Consider the following 18,624-nt stretch of genomic DNA (forward strand, 5'->3'; position numbering starts at 1 on the left):
CCTTTTTGTGTTCCCTCACCCCCTACCCCCTTGGTTTTCCCTTCTCCCTTACCCTGTTGGATAAGATAGAATTCAAGATCCCAATGGATCTAGATGCTCTTCCCTCTCAGAGTTGATTTCACTGAGAGTAAGGTTTAAGTAAAAACTCTCCTCCTCTCCTTCTTATAGGAGATTTCTTCCCCTCCCCTTTCCATGTGTATCTTTGTGTGAGAATGATTATTCTATTAAGTTTTTTTTTTCTATTTCTTGGAGTATATCTTAGTACCATCAACGATTCCCCCCTTCCTTTTTCTTTCTATCCCCCTTTCTCCATATTGTCTTGATGCCCCAAACTTTCCCTATGCGTGATTCTTCTTACTACTCTAATGATGCATACAATTTTTGAGTTACACATTACATTTTCCCCACATATTAATATATATAATTTGATATAAATGTAGTCCTTATAGAAGAGAGTTTGAATAAAAGAAAAAGATAACTTTTTTTTCCTTTTCCTTTTCCTTCATATTTACCTTTTCATGTTTTTCTTGCTCTTTGTTTTTGGATGTCAAACTTTCCATAGAGCTCCGGTCTTTTCTTTACAAATACTTGGAAATCTTGTTTTTTGTTGAATGCCCATACTTTCCCCTGGACGTATAGAGTCAGTTTTGATGGATAGCTGATTCTTGGTTGAAGACCCAGCTCTCTTGCCTTTCTGAATATCATGTTCCAGGCCTTATGGTCATTCAGAGTGGAAATTGCTAGGTCCTGCGTGACCCTGATTGGTATTCCTTTATATCTAAATTGTCCTTTTCTGGCTTCTTATAAGATTTTGGAATTTGGCAATTACATTCCTGGGAGTTGTCTTTTGGGGATTTAGTGTAGAGTGTGTTCTTTGAACTCTTTCAATGCATATTTTGTCCCCTTGTTCTAGAATCTCTGGGCAGTTTTCTTTGATGATATCTTGTATTATAATGTCAAGATTACTGTTTATTTCTGGCTTTTCTGGTAGGCCAATGATTCTCAGATTGTCTCTCCTTCCTCTGTTTTCCAGGTCTGTCACCTTGTCAGTGAGATATTTTATGTTATCTTCTAATTCCTTAGTCTTTTGACTTTGCTTTATTAATTCTTGCTCTTTTGCAAGATCATTGTCTTTCAGTTGTCTGATTCTGATCTTTAAAGCCTGGTTTTCCTTTTCAGTTTGTTCTGACCTGTTTTTTGAGGCTTTGAGCTGTTTCTGCATTTGCAGATTTTGGTCCCTCAGATTGCTGAGTTCCTTTTACATTATTTCCCATTTTTCCTGCCAGAAAGCTTCCATCCTTTTGATACTTTCCAATTTAAATTCTTCAAAAGCTTGTGGAGAATTTCCATTTCTTTTGGAAGGTTTTGGAGCATTTGTTTGTGTTTCCTCTATTTCCTCTGTATTTTCTATTTTCTCTCCATAAAATGTGTCCAAAGTCACCCCCTTCTTCTTGCTTTTCCTGGTGTTAGGAGGCTGACTCTGAGCACTGTTTGCCATCTCTATGTTTTTTTTTCCCTTCCCCTTTCCAGTCAGAAATCTGAGTGAGGAGGGCTGGCTCTAAGTGTAAGGGTTTAATACTCAAGGCTTTAGCCTCAGGAAGATTCTCCATTCTCTGTAGCTATGCTGTCTTCCCAGAGAAGCCCAGGGTCTGCCCTCCCCTGCCCTGCCTGCCGGTGTTTTGGGTGTTACTGCTCTCAGGTGTGGGTCTTTGGTGTTTTTAGTTAAGTCCAAAGACCTGTGGATGCCCCTTGCTCACTTCAGGGGATCCCTTCACGCACTGGTTGATTATAGCGCACTAGTTCTGGGCACCCGTGATCTGAGTTCCCCTTGCCCGCCTGCCAGGGTTTTCAGGTTTTACTATTCAAAGGGGTGGGTCCTTGGTAGTCTTACTCAGGTCCCCAGACCTGGGGCTGCCCGTTGTTCAGTCCTGGGGTGCCCCTCCCTCACTTGTTGATTCTGGCCAGTGCCAACTTAAACTCTGGCTCCGTTGGCGTGGTGGGTGGGGGGAGGGTGGGTCAGCTTTTCGTTCCCTCATATAGTGGAAATGCTGGAGTCCTACCTACCTTCAGTGCCTCACCTTAGTGTGGGGTCTCTCCGTTCTTATGAGGATCGTTGTTTTTGTTTTTGGGGGGGTCGTCTGTGTCGTTGGGTCTGAGGAGAGGAAGCCAGCCGTGTCTACTCTGCAGCCATGCTTACCCGGAAGTCTACAAGCCTAATCTTAGCAGAGTTTAACACATGTGCCAGAGAAACTTCCAAAGCAGTGATCATGCTTCCCACCTACAGCCTATTTTTGTTGACCCATTGAGCACTCTTCAGTCTTCAAGACTCGATTTTTTAAAGATGAAAAGCTTATTTAACTCTTCCTTTTTTTCTATGCCTATCAAGATTCTCAAGCCAACCCCACAGGATGAATGGAAGCATTCTCCTTAATCCCCCTGAAAGGGCTCACTCAGATAATGCTTTTGCTTTTTAAAAAAGTAAAAAACCTCTACCTGGCCATCCCCTCACCCAAAACCCCCTGCTTTCCACTTAAATATGAATTTAATCAATAGATCATTATGAAATAACCCCTAATAACAACCCAAAATATTTTGGCCCAAGCCTAACATGAGTAATTCAGGTTTCAGGGTGAAATATATTGAGGTAAATGAATAAAAACAACTTTCCAAGTATGTCTTCCAAAGTTAAAAAAAAGAACATTAACTCTAGTAAAATTCTACTCTCCCCTTCATCTCTGCCACCAGGTTAGGAAGGCATTCTCCAGACTCCAATTTGCTTGCACTGGGTAGTAAGAAAGCCAAATAGCCTCTCTTAAAGAATCAACCTAGCATATACACTATAAAAGTTGCTGTCTGGGATGTGAGTTGTTGGGCTAGTTTGAGGAAAGCAAGGGTTCAGGAGATGACTAGCTGTTGGAATAGTGTAGGTACATAACAGATTGGTTGCATACATCTCCAGCATGGTATTCAAAGGAGACATAGTGAGTGTGGCAACAATAGGGCAAAAGAGCTATTGCTTCTAGCCCAGGAGGATGAAGAGTTATAGTCTGGAAGTGGTTCTGGTCCCTCCCTTTCTTTCATACCTCTGGTGCTTTCTTTTCCTCCTATCTACTCATCTCATCTCTCCCTTCTCCTTTAGTTTATGACCCATTCTTAAGCCTAATATCTATTCTACCTCCATTTCTCCTCCCATTGTACTTTGTACAAAGTTCATAGCACTGTGAATATTTTCCTTTTCCCCTTTTCTATCCTTCTTATTTTTGTCTTGAGCTCCTTTTCCTAAGCATCTCTTCATTCCAAATGTACCTCATCAGTTATAATCACTCAGCCTACTCCATAATCTTCAGTTTACATGTTTCTGTCTCCTCTCCTCTCATACACAACTCTCATGAGTTTGTACAAACTATCAACACACTTCTACCTATACCTATTTCATCCACAGCCTGTTTTCTTTGGTCAGTTCCTTCAATGACTGTTCTTATGATTAAATTTTGTTCCCTTTCTACCATGCCTTTTCACACCAGTCTCCAACCCTAGACCATCTTCATCGTCCACTTTCTTTGCTCCTGCACTCAGGGACTATAACATATTGCCAGAAGGTACAAAATTCTGATAGCCTGGCATGCTGTCTTATTTCAACTATTTGTGATAGAAGTAAACATTATTATTAATCTCACTGACTTTTTAACATACCTCTTCCTGTTCCCTCTCTCAAGTGTTCCACTCTTCTTAGGGCACTGATCCAGCTCCATTCACCACTCTGGACAGGTGACCTTGCCTCTAATTTTACTGAGATAAGGAGTACTCAGAATTTTTTTTTTTGAGTACAAATTCCTTGTGCTGCATTTCCCATTTTCTTATAATTACTTAACCTGTCTATCATTCTTGGAGTATCCAATCCATTTCACTCAACACTTTAGACCCTCCACACTCATCCCTACCCATATTTGATTCCCTGCCCAGTCATACATATTTTTAAATAATTCTTACCATTTGTCCTAGAACTAAGTACTAGTTCCAAGACAGAAGAGCAATAAGGGCTAGGCATTTGGGACTGTGAATTGCCCAGGGTTGTATAGCTAGGAAGGGTCTGAGGTTAAATTTAAACCCAGGACCTCCCGCCTCCAGGCCTGGCACTCTATTCATCAAACCATCTAGCTTCCCATATTCAGTGGTTAATAATGGCTCACTCTATGACTTAGAAAGTGCTTCTTCATAGAGGTGGGTTCTGAAAGGTTAAATTATTTACCCTGTGAATATTAAAATTTCTCAGACTCTACCTTGGAACATTTGGTTAAGGCTATTTTCCATTTTAAACAATGAAGGTACTTGGTCAGGAATGTATTGGGAACTCTAACATTACTCCACCCATACTTAGGCATACTTTAGGGGAAGATAAAGTTGTAAACTCCTGATGGAACAATGAGGAAAAGTCCCCAACTCATACTTATAGTAAAGCTAGAACTTTAAGCTAGGTCTATTTTTAGATCTAATACAAAAGGGTGCTAAGTACCTATGAAGGTCAAATTAATCACTAAAATGTCAAGCAACTTACAAAGGGCAAGCTTAGTAAGAGGTGTGAAATTTTAGTTTACTCAGGGAAGGCTTAACAAAAGAAGTTGTGAATTAAGAATAGACAGTCCTGTGAAAAATGTCTACTGTGAATGGTGGATGTGACAGTTTAGGGGAGGTGACATAAGAGAAATTTCTCTTTAAAAGGAGCCGTCTGAACCCAGTTCAGGGGTTGGAGTTTTTGGAGTTAGTGTGGAGGAGTTGGCCCTCTGAGCTTAGGGAGTTGAGTTTGGAAGCTGAATTGGAGGGTCTCTCTGAACACTAGAGTTTTGCTTGGAACGACCTTGTGGTAAGCGATTAAAGACTGACTAGTCTCTCTTAAGGCTAAGGCCTAGGCCATTTGGCCATTTTCCTACTATTTCCTCTTACTCTGTCTCTCTCTCTTCCCTTAATTCCTTCATTCGTATTAATTAAAATCTCCATAAAACCCAGCTGACTTGGGTATTTCATATTTGGGAATTTTTCCCATGGCAACCACTTATTTTTGATAAAAAAATCAAGACACTAAAATTATCTTTTACAGTTTTGGCAATTCACAGTCTTGAAAACCATATTTTTCACAGTCACAACCCAAGGCAAGCAAGCTAGCCCAAGGATACAATCTTAAATCTTCTGACTTCATTGGATCAATGCTTGCCTATGTGAATACTGAAATGTTTGCCTGCCACATTTAAATTTGCATATTCAAATTTCAAGTTTATTCATGCAACTGAGACTTTGGATCTGTAATGAAGAAGCTGTGACACCAAGTGGTGGTACCTCTGTCAGAGTCCAAATTTCAATACTGATTAAGGGAGTTCCTTTGCTTCCTCCTCCTATCTTGGTTATACATTTGCTTGTGATCATTATCACAGTTCCAGAGGTCAGGCTCACTAAGGAGTGAGAGAAAGCTTCTTTCCTAAGTATCAAAGTCTTGTTTTTGTTGCTTTATTAGTCCCTCTATCTCTTAGTTCCTCTGAACCTCCTAATTTCTGTCCACCCTCCTTTTTTTATCTGAATACTGTGAACTTTAAATTACTCTACCCTACTTAGACCATACTTTAGGAGAAGATAAAGTTGTAATTTCCTGATTGAACAACAAAGGTACTTAGTTCACACCTTAGAGTGAAGCTAGAACTTTAAGCTAAGTCTGTTTTTAGATCTTAATACAAAAAGGTGTTAAGTAACTATAAAGGTTAAATTAATCACAAAAAGGTCAAGTATCTTAATACAAAAAGACGTTAAGTAACTATAGAGGTTAAATTAATAACAAAAAGATCAAATAACTAACAAAAGGTGAATTTAACAAAGAAAGTGTTAAGTAACTCAAAAGATATAATCTAATCAAAGAAGATGAGAACTAAAAAGTATGGACAGTCCTGGAGAAAGCCTTTGATGTGATTGGTAGATGTGAAAATTTAGAGGAGACACAAGGGTGAAAGGTCTATATATTTGGGATTTTTTGTCTTTCCGGGGCCCTTTCCTTGATTGGCAGTGGAGAGTTAACTGAGAGCAACGTGCTGAGCTTTCAGCATCTTAGTGTGGCTACAAGCTATTGTCCATTTTGGTGGCAAGTTTCTGGCTGAGTTTCCTCCTTTACTTTCCAACTTTATCCTCTTAGAAAGCCTCCAATCTTCTTCAGAGACCTAGAGGTGGGGATTTTAAACTCCCCCTGGGATAGGCCAGGCAGGAGAAATCTTATATCCTCTTCCCTCCTTCTTAAATTTCTTCCCTCTATATAAATTAAATTACCATAAAATTCCAGACTGACTTGGGTATTTTATTTGGGATTTCCCCTGGAGACCAAATTTAAGTCACAACTCTAAAATCATCCCTATAATACCTCCTGCAGATTTTCTGATTGCTGTATATTTGGAAAGACATTGGATATATTGTTTGGCCCATCCCTCTGGTATTTATGCTACCTAAACTCTTGTGTTTTGTGTCATTCTCATCTGTATCCTATCTGGTTTCTTTGGCCTATTTGCTGTGCCCATGATATTGTGGTTAACTGAAATTGCAATTACAACTATTAACCTTCCAGTCTTTTAAAAAATGTGTGTATGTACATATATGTAGATATACACATATAGAGAACATATATATGTATGTATGTGTATATATATATATACATATACACATACCTGTTTATATATGTGAACTCCTCTGATGCCTTATTATGGCATGGGGGGGAGGGAGGGGACGGACTCTGGCATCTCAAAACCTATGCTAGTATAGTATGATCTCTCCTAGATCCTATATCAAGTTGGAAAAGCTGTTAAGTGAATGTCTACCTGTCAACCAGGGGCAGGATAGGTAAGTTCAGAAATGCTTATCAGCAAGATTACATATTTATCAACATGCCTATGGGGTTATATATTATTTGGTCAGAGAAACTCTTGAAGACCATCTACAAAACTGAGAGCTAGTAAAATAATCAGTGAAGAGGTTGAGGGTGTACCCTTAAGTGAAGGGAGTACCTACCCTAAGGAAACTGCAAATACCTGAAGTATATGACAATCAAAACAGTTAAACACAAAAACTTTAAAGACTATTATATTTAGAGATGAAATATGTAGAACAAGCTTAAAAGGGGTAAAGAAAAACAACTTAGGTACAATTCATTTTTATTATTATTAATCTTTATCTATTACAAATCACCTCTTAAGCTAACCCTAGTTTTATCCCCAGACCTAATTTCTAATTAGGTTTCTAATTTTTTTCTAACTCAACCCTGAATTTTAGTATCAGAGCTATTGTGAAATGAGTACATGGTTCCCAGGTTTCAGGCCACTAAAACACTTTAGGTTTTTTTTAGTTGTTAACTACATTAAAGATCTTATGACTGCCACAGTCATAGGATAGGGCTATATCATTTAGTTGTGATTGCATTACTAATCAACCACTGGCTTCTCCATTTTCTTGCTGTTTTATGTTTCTAGTTTTTCTTGCTCTTGGTGGAATGGTGAAGAAATTGCAGCCTTTATGTTTGCATCTGTTTTATTTTTCTCGGTTAGAACGATGAAGTATGCAAAACATGTCAATATTTAAGAAACAAATCCTTTTGGGTCAAAAGAGATTTTACATCTTAATCTTGAAGGATTAGCCCTACTCCTTCTCAACAGGTATTTTCAGCTGCTGGCTAAGGTCTTTTTGTAATTTCCAGGCAATGATGCCCTTACCAATTGCTACACTAAAACTTAGGGAAGATAAAGTACCAAAGAAGTGAAAGGGGAAGGGAAAAGACCTCAAAGGTGTGGTCTAAAGAGAAATAAGCCTTGATTTCCTGAGGTGGTAGCCAGAAGTCACCAGTAAGTTACTAGATAGCATTCTGTTTGAGGTTTGCCTTAAGCTTTTAATGATTCTTTATTGATTCCCCATCCTAATCTCTACAGAAACTATAAAAGGGGAGTGTGTTTATGTGTTGGTAGGGAAATGGAGATAGAGGGGTATCTGAGACCTCCCTGATTCTGTCCACTATGGATCAGGTCTGTGGGCCTTCTCAGTGCCATCAACCAGAAAAATAAGTATTCTCTGCTGGGAATGTTCCATTTAGCTAGCTCTCATGTAGTACTTATTGTGACTGAAGTTGAAGCTATTTAAATTTTTCTTCGATGTATTACACTGTAGAGTTTTTCCCCAGGGGCCCCTCTTTGACATTCAATAAGGAATAAGCAAATTCTGAGTTTTCCCCACATCTGCCATGTTTTTCTCCCTTTGGCATGTGTACTCTCTGGTGCTGAGAAAGGTTTGACTTAGTACAGAAGGCTTTCTCACATTTACTACAATGATACGGCTTCTCCTTAGAGTGAATTCTCTGATGTTTAATAAGATTTGAACTATGACTGAAGGTTTTCCCACACTCGTTACATTTATATGGTCTCTCTCCAGTGTGAAGTCTCTGGTGTGAAATAAGACCTGCTTGCTGACTAAAGCTTTTCCCACATTGATTACACTGGTATGGTTTCTCTCCAGTGTGGATTCTTTGATGCTGAATGAGGCTCGCTTTGCTTCTGAAGGTCTTTTCACATTCTTTACATTTATAGGGTGTCTCCCCAGTGTGAGTTCTCTGATGTTTCCTAAAGTTTGAGCTGTTACTACAGGTTTTCCCACATACAACACACTGATAGCATTTCTCTTCTGGGAAGGGTTTACTATGGATTAAATTAGAGACTTCTCGTGACTCAGTTTCTGGGAAAGAGTATTTCCTTGTTATCTCTCCTATAGGCTTTTCCCACTGCCTTTGCAATGTACTCTCATGGTCATGTGCCTCTCTGTATTTGGTTTTCTCAGCAACATCACCTATGAATCTTCCTGATACCACTGCTGGAGGTTCTACTTTGGATATTTCATGTTTAGGTGTTGACTCTTCATTCTGATGCTTGGACTGACAATCTGAAACAATAAATAGAATAGGCATGTCAGTTCCCTGTGCTTGAAGAAGATAACTAATGGACTTTGCCCTCCTCTAATTTGAAAAGTAGTAGTAAGTTGAGCTCTCTGGTATGTCATCCATAATATAAAGAACACAAATCACCACTAACGTCTAATGATCTTGGTGCAACTACAAACTCATGTTAGTTTCTGAATTTATGTGTATACGAGGTTTTCACTATATAAGGGAAAAGGCCAAAAGGTACATGTCTTTAAAATGAAGGCCATTTTTTAATAGGTAAGTAGTGAAAAGCAGGGGATTTTGTTATGAAAAATGAAACTAAAAATTAAGAAAATAAGTTTATTATGTTGTAGGTTTAATAAAATTTAAGTTATAACTATAACTATGTACTAATTCTCAAAATGAATTGAGAATAAATGAGGTATTACCTTTGGGAGGCAAGCTTTTCTTTTTTAAAAAAACCTTAAATTCTGTCTTAGAATGGACACTAAGTGGGGCAGCTGGGTAGCTCAATGGATTGAGAGCCAGGCCTAGAGATGGGAGGTCCTAAGTTCAAATGTAGTCTCAGACACTTCCCAGCTGTGTGACCCTGGGCAAGTAACTTAACCCCCATTGCCTAGCCCTTATCACTCTTCTACCTTGGAATCAATACACAGTATTAATTCCAAGACAGAAGGTAAGGGTTTTAAAAAAAAAGAAAGAAAAGAATGCATATTAAGTATGGGTTTCAAGGCATAAGAGTGGTAAAGAGCTAGGCAGTTGGATTTAAGAGACTTGCTCAGGTTCACTCAGCTAAGAAGTGCCTGAGGTCATATTTGAAATCAGGACTTTTCATCTCTAGGTCTGGCTCTCTATCCACTGAGCTACCTCACTGCTCTGGGGGTGGGGGGAGAGCAATTTTTAAAAGAAAAAGCTTATGATAGCATAATAGGGCATCCTTCAAACTTGACTTTTGTAGGAGAATCAAAAAGAGAGCCATGGTTATAAAAATATTCAAGAGCTTCATCAATTTTTCCAAAGGCCTTTCTTAATGACTTGTTGTTCAAGTAATTTTCTTTTGAAATGCCTATGGACAATCAATAAAGAGATTTACCCATACAAGGTGCTGACATGAAAGTTGGTTTTAAAAGTCAGTGGTAAGTTGGGAAGGATGTCCGAGTAGGAATTATTTTTATAATTGTTAGTCAATTCAATATTGACCTTTTTTTCACCTTTTACTTTTTAATTAAAATTATTAAATTTAAATTTAAATAAAATTAAAATATAAAAATAGATTGTAAATCAATATTGATTTTTTGAAAAAATCAAGATCATTTTCAATGCTCTTTGGAACTTCTTAGGGAATAATAGAGAAAGGATTTGAAAGTGAGGAAGGCCAGGATCAAAGTCCTATATCTGACACATAAAGGCAAATCTCTTAACCTTTTAGGACCTCCACCCAAATGTCTAAGACTGTGAGTTGCTGAGTAGTTGCCAACATGCAATGGAAGAGGGTATTTCCTTATCAGCAATTCCCTAAATCTATGAAATCATAGGTTCATACCCAAACAAAGTACACCTTCATAACTGTGGAGACTTGGATTACAAATGCTTGGATAACAAGAACCTTCCTTATTTCAGAGATCAGAAAGGGAAGGAAAGCAAGGACAAGAGAGTAAAAAGGGTAAAATGGGTGAATCTAAGATGGATAAAGTCAAAAAGAGGCAGACAGATTTATTCTATTTTTTGAATCTTCAGTTTAAGGACTATTTGTATGGATGAAGGTACTAATTTCAATGAGGTTTTAAGCATCAGGTCTATATTTCTCTTGTACTGAGAAATCAAGTAATTTTTAAAAAATGAGGGCCAGGGTGGGATAATCTGATTATATCAATTATTCCTTGAAAATAAGAAGCCTGTGAAAAATAACACTTTAAATTTTGTTTCAAATCCCAGTTATGTTCTGTTTAAATATCTTGTTGTTAGGGGAGGACAAAGGAATGTTTTGGTAAAGCTGTATATCTGAGTAACTTGAAAACAAATCACTTGGGAAAAATTACCTATACGATAAGAAAACTAGGAAAACTAGAAAGCAGTATGGCAGAAATTAGATTTAGATGAACATCTAAAAATATATACTACAATAGGCTCAAAAGTAATAGAACCAGACCAGGACCATTTCACAGTTGTGGTTAGGAGAATTCTTAACTAAAGAAGGGATATACAAAGGGATCATTAAAAAAAAATTACATTAATTATATGAAACTGAAAACTTCTGCATGAATAAAATCAGTGCAAAATCTTATCAATCAGGACAAGGGAAGGAGGCAGGGCAGGGAAGGATTTATATAGAGCCTACTACTACATGCCATGCACTGTGCTAAGTGCTTTATAAATATCATTTCATTTTATCCTCATAATAACCCCTAGGAGGTAGATACTGTTACTATTCTCATTTTATAGTTGAAGAAACAGAGGCAAACTGTGTGACTGGTGAAAAGTCACAAATCGAATAAGTATATGAGGCCATATTTGAACTCAGGCCTTCCTGACTCCAGGCCTAGTGCAGTATCTAAGAAATTGCTGGTTTAGGATAAAAAGGGAAATTGCCAAATGAGAAAAAAAAATCTGAATTAAATATTGTTGACTAGATTTTGATATCGAAGGAAATATGAGACTAATGCAAATTAGTCAGAGGATATGAATAAAGTTTTCAAAAGATTTGTAAACTATTAACAACTACAAGAAAAATGTTTACAAATAAATAATAAGAATTCAAATCGAAATAGCTCTTCAGGATAAGGAAATTGGCAAAGATGACAAAAGAGAATGGTCCATATTGGCAGAGAGGCACAATTAATACACTATTGGTCCAACTATTTTAGAAAGCAATTTGGAAATTATGCAACAAAATATCTGTAGCAGCACTTTTCTGATTGTTGCTGTTCTGTTTCAAAGAGGTCCAATAATATATAGAGTGATGTCTTGACTCCTGTGTGTTATGTATGTGAATTGGATTTAAATGAGGCACATTTGCACAATGCACAATGATTGACTCTGGCATCTTTGATGTCTGACTAAATACTGCATAGTGCTTACTTCAGTTACTTCAGTTCATTGGAACAAACTGTTCCAATGGTAGACATCCTCCTAATTCACCGACAGGTTTGAGGCCTTTTCCTTACCCTCCACCTGATTTAGCCTGCCTACTGCTATATAAGCTATAGCTTCTTAGAGCCATAAGTAAGAGTTAGGTGAAAGGTAGATGAGGGGCAGCTAGGTGCCTCAGTGGATAAGAGAACCAGGCCTGGAGATGGGAGGTCCTGTGTTCAAATGTGGCCTTAGACACTTCCTGCCTGTGTGATCCTGGGCAAATTACTAAGCCCCTACTGCCTAGCCCTTATTGCTCTTCTCTGTTATAATGGTGACAGCATTAATTCTAAGACAGAAGATAAGGGTTTAAAAAAAAAACAGAGGTGGGTGAGTAACCCTGAAAAGGGTTTGCCAAGGTGCTAGTCTTTCCTGAACACCCTATACACCACACTTTTATGGTAATAAAGAATTGGAAACAAAGTAGATAAAAATGATGACTAGAAAGATTATAGAGAAGACTTAAGATCTGATAGGATCTAATACAAAGTAAAGTAAGCAACACCAGGAAAAATATACACACTCAGATCACAATAATGTAAATGCAAAGAACAAAAATTACAAAGTGCAACAATACTGCATAATTATAATGATTAAATTTGCCCTGAATAAGGAGAGTAAATATATTTCCCCTCCTTCTTTACAGCATTAAGTTATTACGAGTATTTGAAATTATGAGTATGAAACCTCATATATACTGTCAGATTTGGCTGCAATGTTTTTCTGAGTTGCTTGCTTTCCTCTCTTTCTTTTTGATTCTGTATTACAAAAAATAACTCTGGATAAGGGAGGGAGGATGGATGTATCTGGGAAAAAAGGTGGTATAAAAATTGAGACCATAAATCAAGGGAATTTTGGGGGGAAGAAAAATAATAAAGCTGGCCGAGTAGGTCAGACATACATCTACAATGTTTATCAAAAGACCAAATCAGTGTACATTAGAAAAGTCATCAATCTGGCTTTAAAAAAATAGGCAAAACAGTTGGCTGGTTAAGAAACCCTTTTCTGGGGGAAAATCTAGGCATGGGGGCTAATTTATCCAGTAAAAAGATATATAGCAAAACTGGAATCTCTTTTAGCAAGCATGTGGCTCCGAAACACAAGTGTCTTCCTCACAACAGGAGACAGAGAAAAACCTATTTTTGTTTTTGTTCAGCTGTCTCAGTCATTTCTGACTCTTTGTGCCCCCATTTAGGGTTTCCTTGGAAAAGATACTGGAATGGTTTGCTATTTCCTTCTCCAGCTCATTTTACAGATGAGAAAACCAAGGCAAACAGAGTTAAGTGACTCATCCAGGGTCACATAGCTAGTGTGTGTCTGAGACTAGATTTGAACACAGGGAGATGAGACTGACTCTAGGCTCAGCACTCTATCCACTGTTCAGCCTAGTTGCCTATCCTAAAGTACAATACAAGTTAATCATAGGAAATAATTTTAAAATATATTATTATAGTCTATTAGCTAGGATTTTATTTCAAATTTTAGACTGATATTTGTTAGTGATATTAGTCTGTTTATCTCTCTTTGCTTTATCCTATCCTTGTTAGGTATCAGGAGTATATCTGTCTCATAAAAGAATCTAAGTTTAAGAGATGAAAGGTAACTTTGAGGTCATCTTGGCCAACCCTCTAATTTTACAGTTAAACTGAAATAATGTGCTTTATTGCTCAATTTAAATGAATAAAGTTATTAATTATTCTTTAATATTTGAAGAATTCACTTATGAATCAGTCTGGATAAGAAAACTTTCTTTGATATTTACTTCCTTTATAGCTAGTTTAATTTCTTTTTTTTCTGAAAGTGAATTCCTATTTCTTGTTCTCTTAATTTGGTTTGTTATGATTTCTTCTTGGTCTTTTATTATTTTAGCAATTTGACTTTTCTTCTTTTTAATACATTGGAGATGATCTAGAACATACACTTTAATATTGATACAGATACAATTATAAAATACTTCTGAAAGAAATAAAGAATAATTTAATAACTGGAGGGATATTCAGTGCTCATGACTGAGTCTTGTCAATGTAATACAAAGAATGGTGAATCTATTTAAATTAATTTATGGATTTAATGCTATACCACTCAAGCTACAAGGGGCTATTTTATAAAGCTAGACATAATTATAACCAAAATTTATTCAGAGGAACAAAAGGCTTAGAATCATAAGAGAAACGGTGAAAAAGGGTAGTAATAAAGGAGAATAGTACTTTCAGACCTCAAGTTACACTACAAAGCAATAATCATCAAAATTATTTTGGTTTTGGCTTAAAAATAGAAAAAATCAATGGGAATAGAATCAGAACCAAATGTACTCAATACCTTAGTGTTAAATAAATCTATTTTTTGATAAACGATTTAGGAAAGAACTCTCTATTTGATAACAACTGCTGGGAAAATAAAAAAAGCAGCTTGGAAGAAATTAGATTTAAAGAAAAGGCTACTGGATTTAGTAATTAAGAATCACTGGAGAGATCAAATTCAGCAAAGTAACAAAACTGGAATCCCAGCTGCAAGAAGTTGAAAAGTGTTGAGATCAAAGGGACGGTCAGTTAAAAGATGAAACCGTTGTACCTCTGAGGTTGTTACAAGAAATAGATTTATACTATCCTGCAAGCTTAAATAAAAGACAACAGGATTTCTAAGCTCCTTATAGTCTGTGCAAGAGAAGACAGAGAAGCCCTTGTGAAGCTGGATAGCCTACAACAGGACCTAGAGCATAGGGCTTGCAAAGCAATGTATTCCTAGGTTTGTAATGCTACCAAAGGAAACTAAATATATGGTTTTTTTTTTTTAACACACTAGAATTTATAAAGTAATTACAAATCTTCAATATTTGTGTTGTAGTCCTTAGATTTCAAATGTAAAGAAATTATGATAGCTACAAGATCTGATCAGTGCTTCTTACATGACACAAGTCACTAAATGAATGTATAACCTGGTGTGCAAGTACAAAACTTTAAACATGTAACTCTTCACACTTTAAAGTTCATGGGATTGTTACGTAAGCATACAGTGCATCTCCTTTAAACAATAATTCCTTCTATCCCTCCTACCTGAAGTAATCATTTGACTCCTTCAAAAACCAGTTACTCATATCTCCACCCTACAGTACTTTCAGAATCTTAAAAGTCCCTCTTCCTGCTGAGAATCCCTATATTCTTTTTCTATTACTGTCACCACTGCTGCCTAGAAAGCATGTCTTTTTTTAAATCTCTATGTAACCTTCTAGTATCTCCAGCCTGTTTGTTCTCTAGAAAAAATAATTACTACAACTACCTCTAGACCCTACCCAGCCCACTTCTTTCCAGGAGCTAGAATTCCACAAGCAGTGTCCTTGGTCACTTCCAGAGTTTTCACCTCAGGGTTTTTCCCAACGTATGGAAAATAACTCATTGCATTTGGTCCTGAAATTTAATAATATTCCATTCTTCTGTAACTGATTGGCATGCGAACATCTTGTTTTTTCAGCTAGATTATAAATTCCTCAAAAGCACAAAACATGTTATGTACTTTTTAAAAAAATTCCCCTCAGTGCTGGGTACATATTGGGCCTCAAGTTCAATGATCAATGATTTATTCTCCTGAGGGCACCCTTTTCACACTAACCACCTTGGCAACACAATCCACCCTTCCCTCTCCTCAGATGAATTCCTTCTTACCAAACTTTTGAAGAGGGTGGGGCTCCACAGGTTCACATTTCAGTTGGGTTTCCATGTCATGAACCTGAATGTTTGGTGACTTCCTCAATGTCACTGGAGCTGGGAATGGGGGTGTCACCCCTTCCCAGAGTAATGCTTGTTCTTGTGAATGATCTGAGACCTGGAAAAAATCAGGTAAGGTTGAGCTTTTAATCAATCAATTTCCAAACATTAAAAATCACCAACTAAGTGCTTACTATATGTGTATCTCAATGAGCAACAAATATATGATGATAAAAGTAATGGGAGAGATCACATATATGTATCTCTGAGCACATACAGAATCCATACAAAATAAATAAATAAATGCAAGGGGGTTTTGGGAAGGATTACCTTAGTTGCTAAGGTGACAAAGAGAGACTTTTTGAAGGTAGTAAAATCATTTGGGAAATTAGTTAAGATCTAAGAAGAGATCTCAGCGAATATTTTCCTAGGGACAAATGACACTAGGAAAAGAAACCAATTGCTTTCAGTTACCAAGATATCAGGGAAAAGAAGAAAGAAAAGACGAGCATTTTTTTCCTTCATTTTAAACTCAGCAACTCTATTCTAAATTCTATGCCCATGTCCCTTTGTTGCTGTCTAATGGTCTGTACCCCCTAATCTCCTATGACACATAATAATTCTCACTACCTGTTGTCCTGGTTCATCCAGTTCTCTCTCCAAATCTTCCAGCAATATGACTACCTCCTCGCCACTTTCTGGATGTCTTTCCTGCAACCAGATCTGGAGCTCCTCTGGCAGGATACTCAGGAATTGCTCTAGCACCAGCAGCTCCAAGATCTCTTCTTTAGTGTGCATCTCTGGCCTCAGCCACTCACAACAGAGTGTCCGAAGTCGGCTCAGAGCCTCCCGGGGCCCAGGTGTCTCCTGGTAGGACAGCTGTCTGAAGCGTTGCCGCCAGATCTCTTGACTTGGGTGACTGTTACTTTGCTGACTAGATTCCTGCTCCCAAGTGGAATCATCTTCCACCTTGATTATTATAGGTCCATCCTGATCTTGTAGAGCCTGGGGGGACAAGTCGGCAGTTTCTTTGGATTCTGCAGTCATCATACAGGCTCACAGGGTGGTCTTTCTTCAGACAGGATCTGTGCTGCCACTATTAAACCCCAAATGTCCTTTAGGCACCTAATGATTCCTGATGAGCTTCTCTTTAGGATATGCCTTAAGAAAAATAAAATGTTATTACTAAAAAGTATTTGACATTTATACAGTGTATGAGCACCCCCTCCCCTCCACTCTCCATACCCCTAAGATCTTACTCGAGCCTCAAAAATAATTCTGGAAGGCTACATGGACTTCTATTCTCTTTGAAGTTGCTATAAGTTCCATTAATTCAAAATGTACTAAATGTCTCTTATGTATAAAGCATTCTGCTTGGTGTTGGGATATAAAAACAAATGAAAGAAATTTCTACCATTAGGGAACTAACATTTTACTAGAAGATATAGTAAATATAGTCATCTCTCACCTATTGCAACAGTTCGGTTCCAGAGACCCCCATGATAGGTGAAAATCTACAAAGTAGCAGGGTTATATTTATTTTATTATTTATATATATATTTTAAGGCTTTATAAACCCTTTCCACTCTCCTATAAACTTTTTCCACACTCTTATTAACCTACAGACACTGAGTAAATCAGCATCAAGGCTACAGAAACAGCACTGTGGTTGGTTGCCTTTCATTCCATCAGCCAATAGCCAATAGTGTGCTCTGATAAGTGTAACTCCTTGATACAGAATATATGTATATATTCTGTATATATAAAAACCTGTGATACAGTGAAGCCCCAATAAGTGAACTGTGATATAGCGAGGTGGATATGAGATAAAGAAAAAAGAAATCACTACAGAGGAGGGCCAGGGAAGGTTTTATGGAAGGAAGGAGGCCTTAAGAGAAGCTAAAGATTCTGAGATAAAAAGATGAAGAAAATGCACACCTCAGACATGGGGGCATCTATACAGAGGTACAGAAATAAGAGATGGAATGCCACACTCAATGAATGAAGAACAAGGAGACCAATTTGGCTAGAAGTCAGACTGTGTGGGAGGCATGAAGTGAAATAAGTTTGAAAGGTTGGCTGTGAGGGATATTTGATCCTAGAAGCAACAGGGATCTGCTGGAAATTTTTGAGTAATAAGAGTTGCATGGTCAGCATTGGACTTTATTTCAAGATTACTTTAGGGGCAGCTAAGTGGCTCAGGGGATAGAGAACCAGGTCTGTAGACAGGAGGTCCTGGGTTTGAATCTGATTGCAGACAGACACTTTGCAGTTGTGTGACAGTGGTCAAATCATTTAATCCCAAATATCTTCTGTCTCTAAACAGATACTTAGTAGGTGGAAGACAAGGGTAAAAATAAAAGAGAGAGAGATTACTTTGGCAGTTTTAAGTAGACTGTATTAGAGAGAGTTAAGACCAGAAGGAACAAATGGAAGGACCTTCCAATTAGGAAGCTACTGAAATAGTCCAAGTGGGAGCTAGTAAAGACTTTATCTAAGGTAGAGCAGAAGGATGAATAATATGAATTGACAAGTAATTGGACTTTGACAATTTTCATGAGAAGCATAAATGGCATTTTGGATTATGTTTGCCAAGCAAAAGGGAGTCCAATTCTAACAATGCTTCTATTATTAGGGTGCAAGGGAACAAGGACTTCCAGCATTTGGAAGATCCTTAATGAAGGATTGAATGGAAAAGAGAGGCAAGAATCATTCAAGATTGTAGCAGGACTACCATATTCCTGGCAGAGGGCATGCCCACACTATTGAAATTAGAATCTAACAAGTATCTTCAGGGAATGTCAAGAATGTTTAAGTTATGCAGAAAGGCAGGGCTACATAGCTAAA

At 37.5% G+C, this 18,624-nt stretch overlaps 1 protein-coding gene across 6 annotated transcripts in view; it reads right to left on the reverse strand.

Annotated features, from left to right (window-relative positions):
• LOC107651401 (zinc finger and SCAN domain-containing protein 23) overlaps nucleotides 1-18,624 on the reverse strand; it is a 70,287-nt gene that overhangs the window by 33,456 nt on the left and 18,207 nt on the right. For 3 of the 6 annotated variants that reach the window (XM_056817789.1, XM_056817788.1, XM_056817790.1), the window contains exons 2-3: nucleotides 16,408-16,938; nucleotides 15,736-15,895 (exon numbers count right to left, since the gene is read on the reverse strand). In XM_056817789.1, coding sequence (XP_056673767.1) covers nucleotides 15,736-15,895; nucleotides 16,408-16,827 — 580 coding nt within the window. In that variant the 5' untranslated portion in view covers nucleotides 16,828-16,938. Of the gene's footprint in view, nucleotides 1-7,091; nucleotides 8,947-15,735; nucleotides 15,896-16,407; nucleotides 16,939-17,245; nucleotides 17,306-18,624 lie in introns of those variants that run through there. The other 3 variants (XM_056817787.1, XM_016430872.2, XM_016430873.2) reach the window with 2 other exon arrangements.

This window comes from Monodelphis domestica, chromosome 2 (assembly GCF_027887165.1).
Source record: "Monodelphis domestica isolate mMonDom1 chromosome 2, mMonDom1.pri, whole genome shotgun sequence".
NCBI lineage: Eukaryota > Metazoa > Chordata > Mammalia > Didelphimorphia > Didelphidae > Monodelphis > Monodelphis domestica.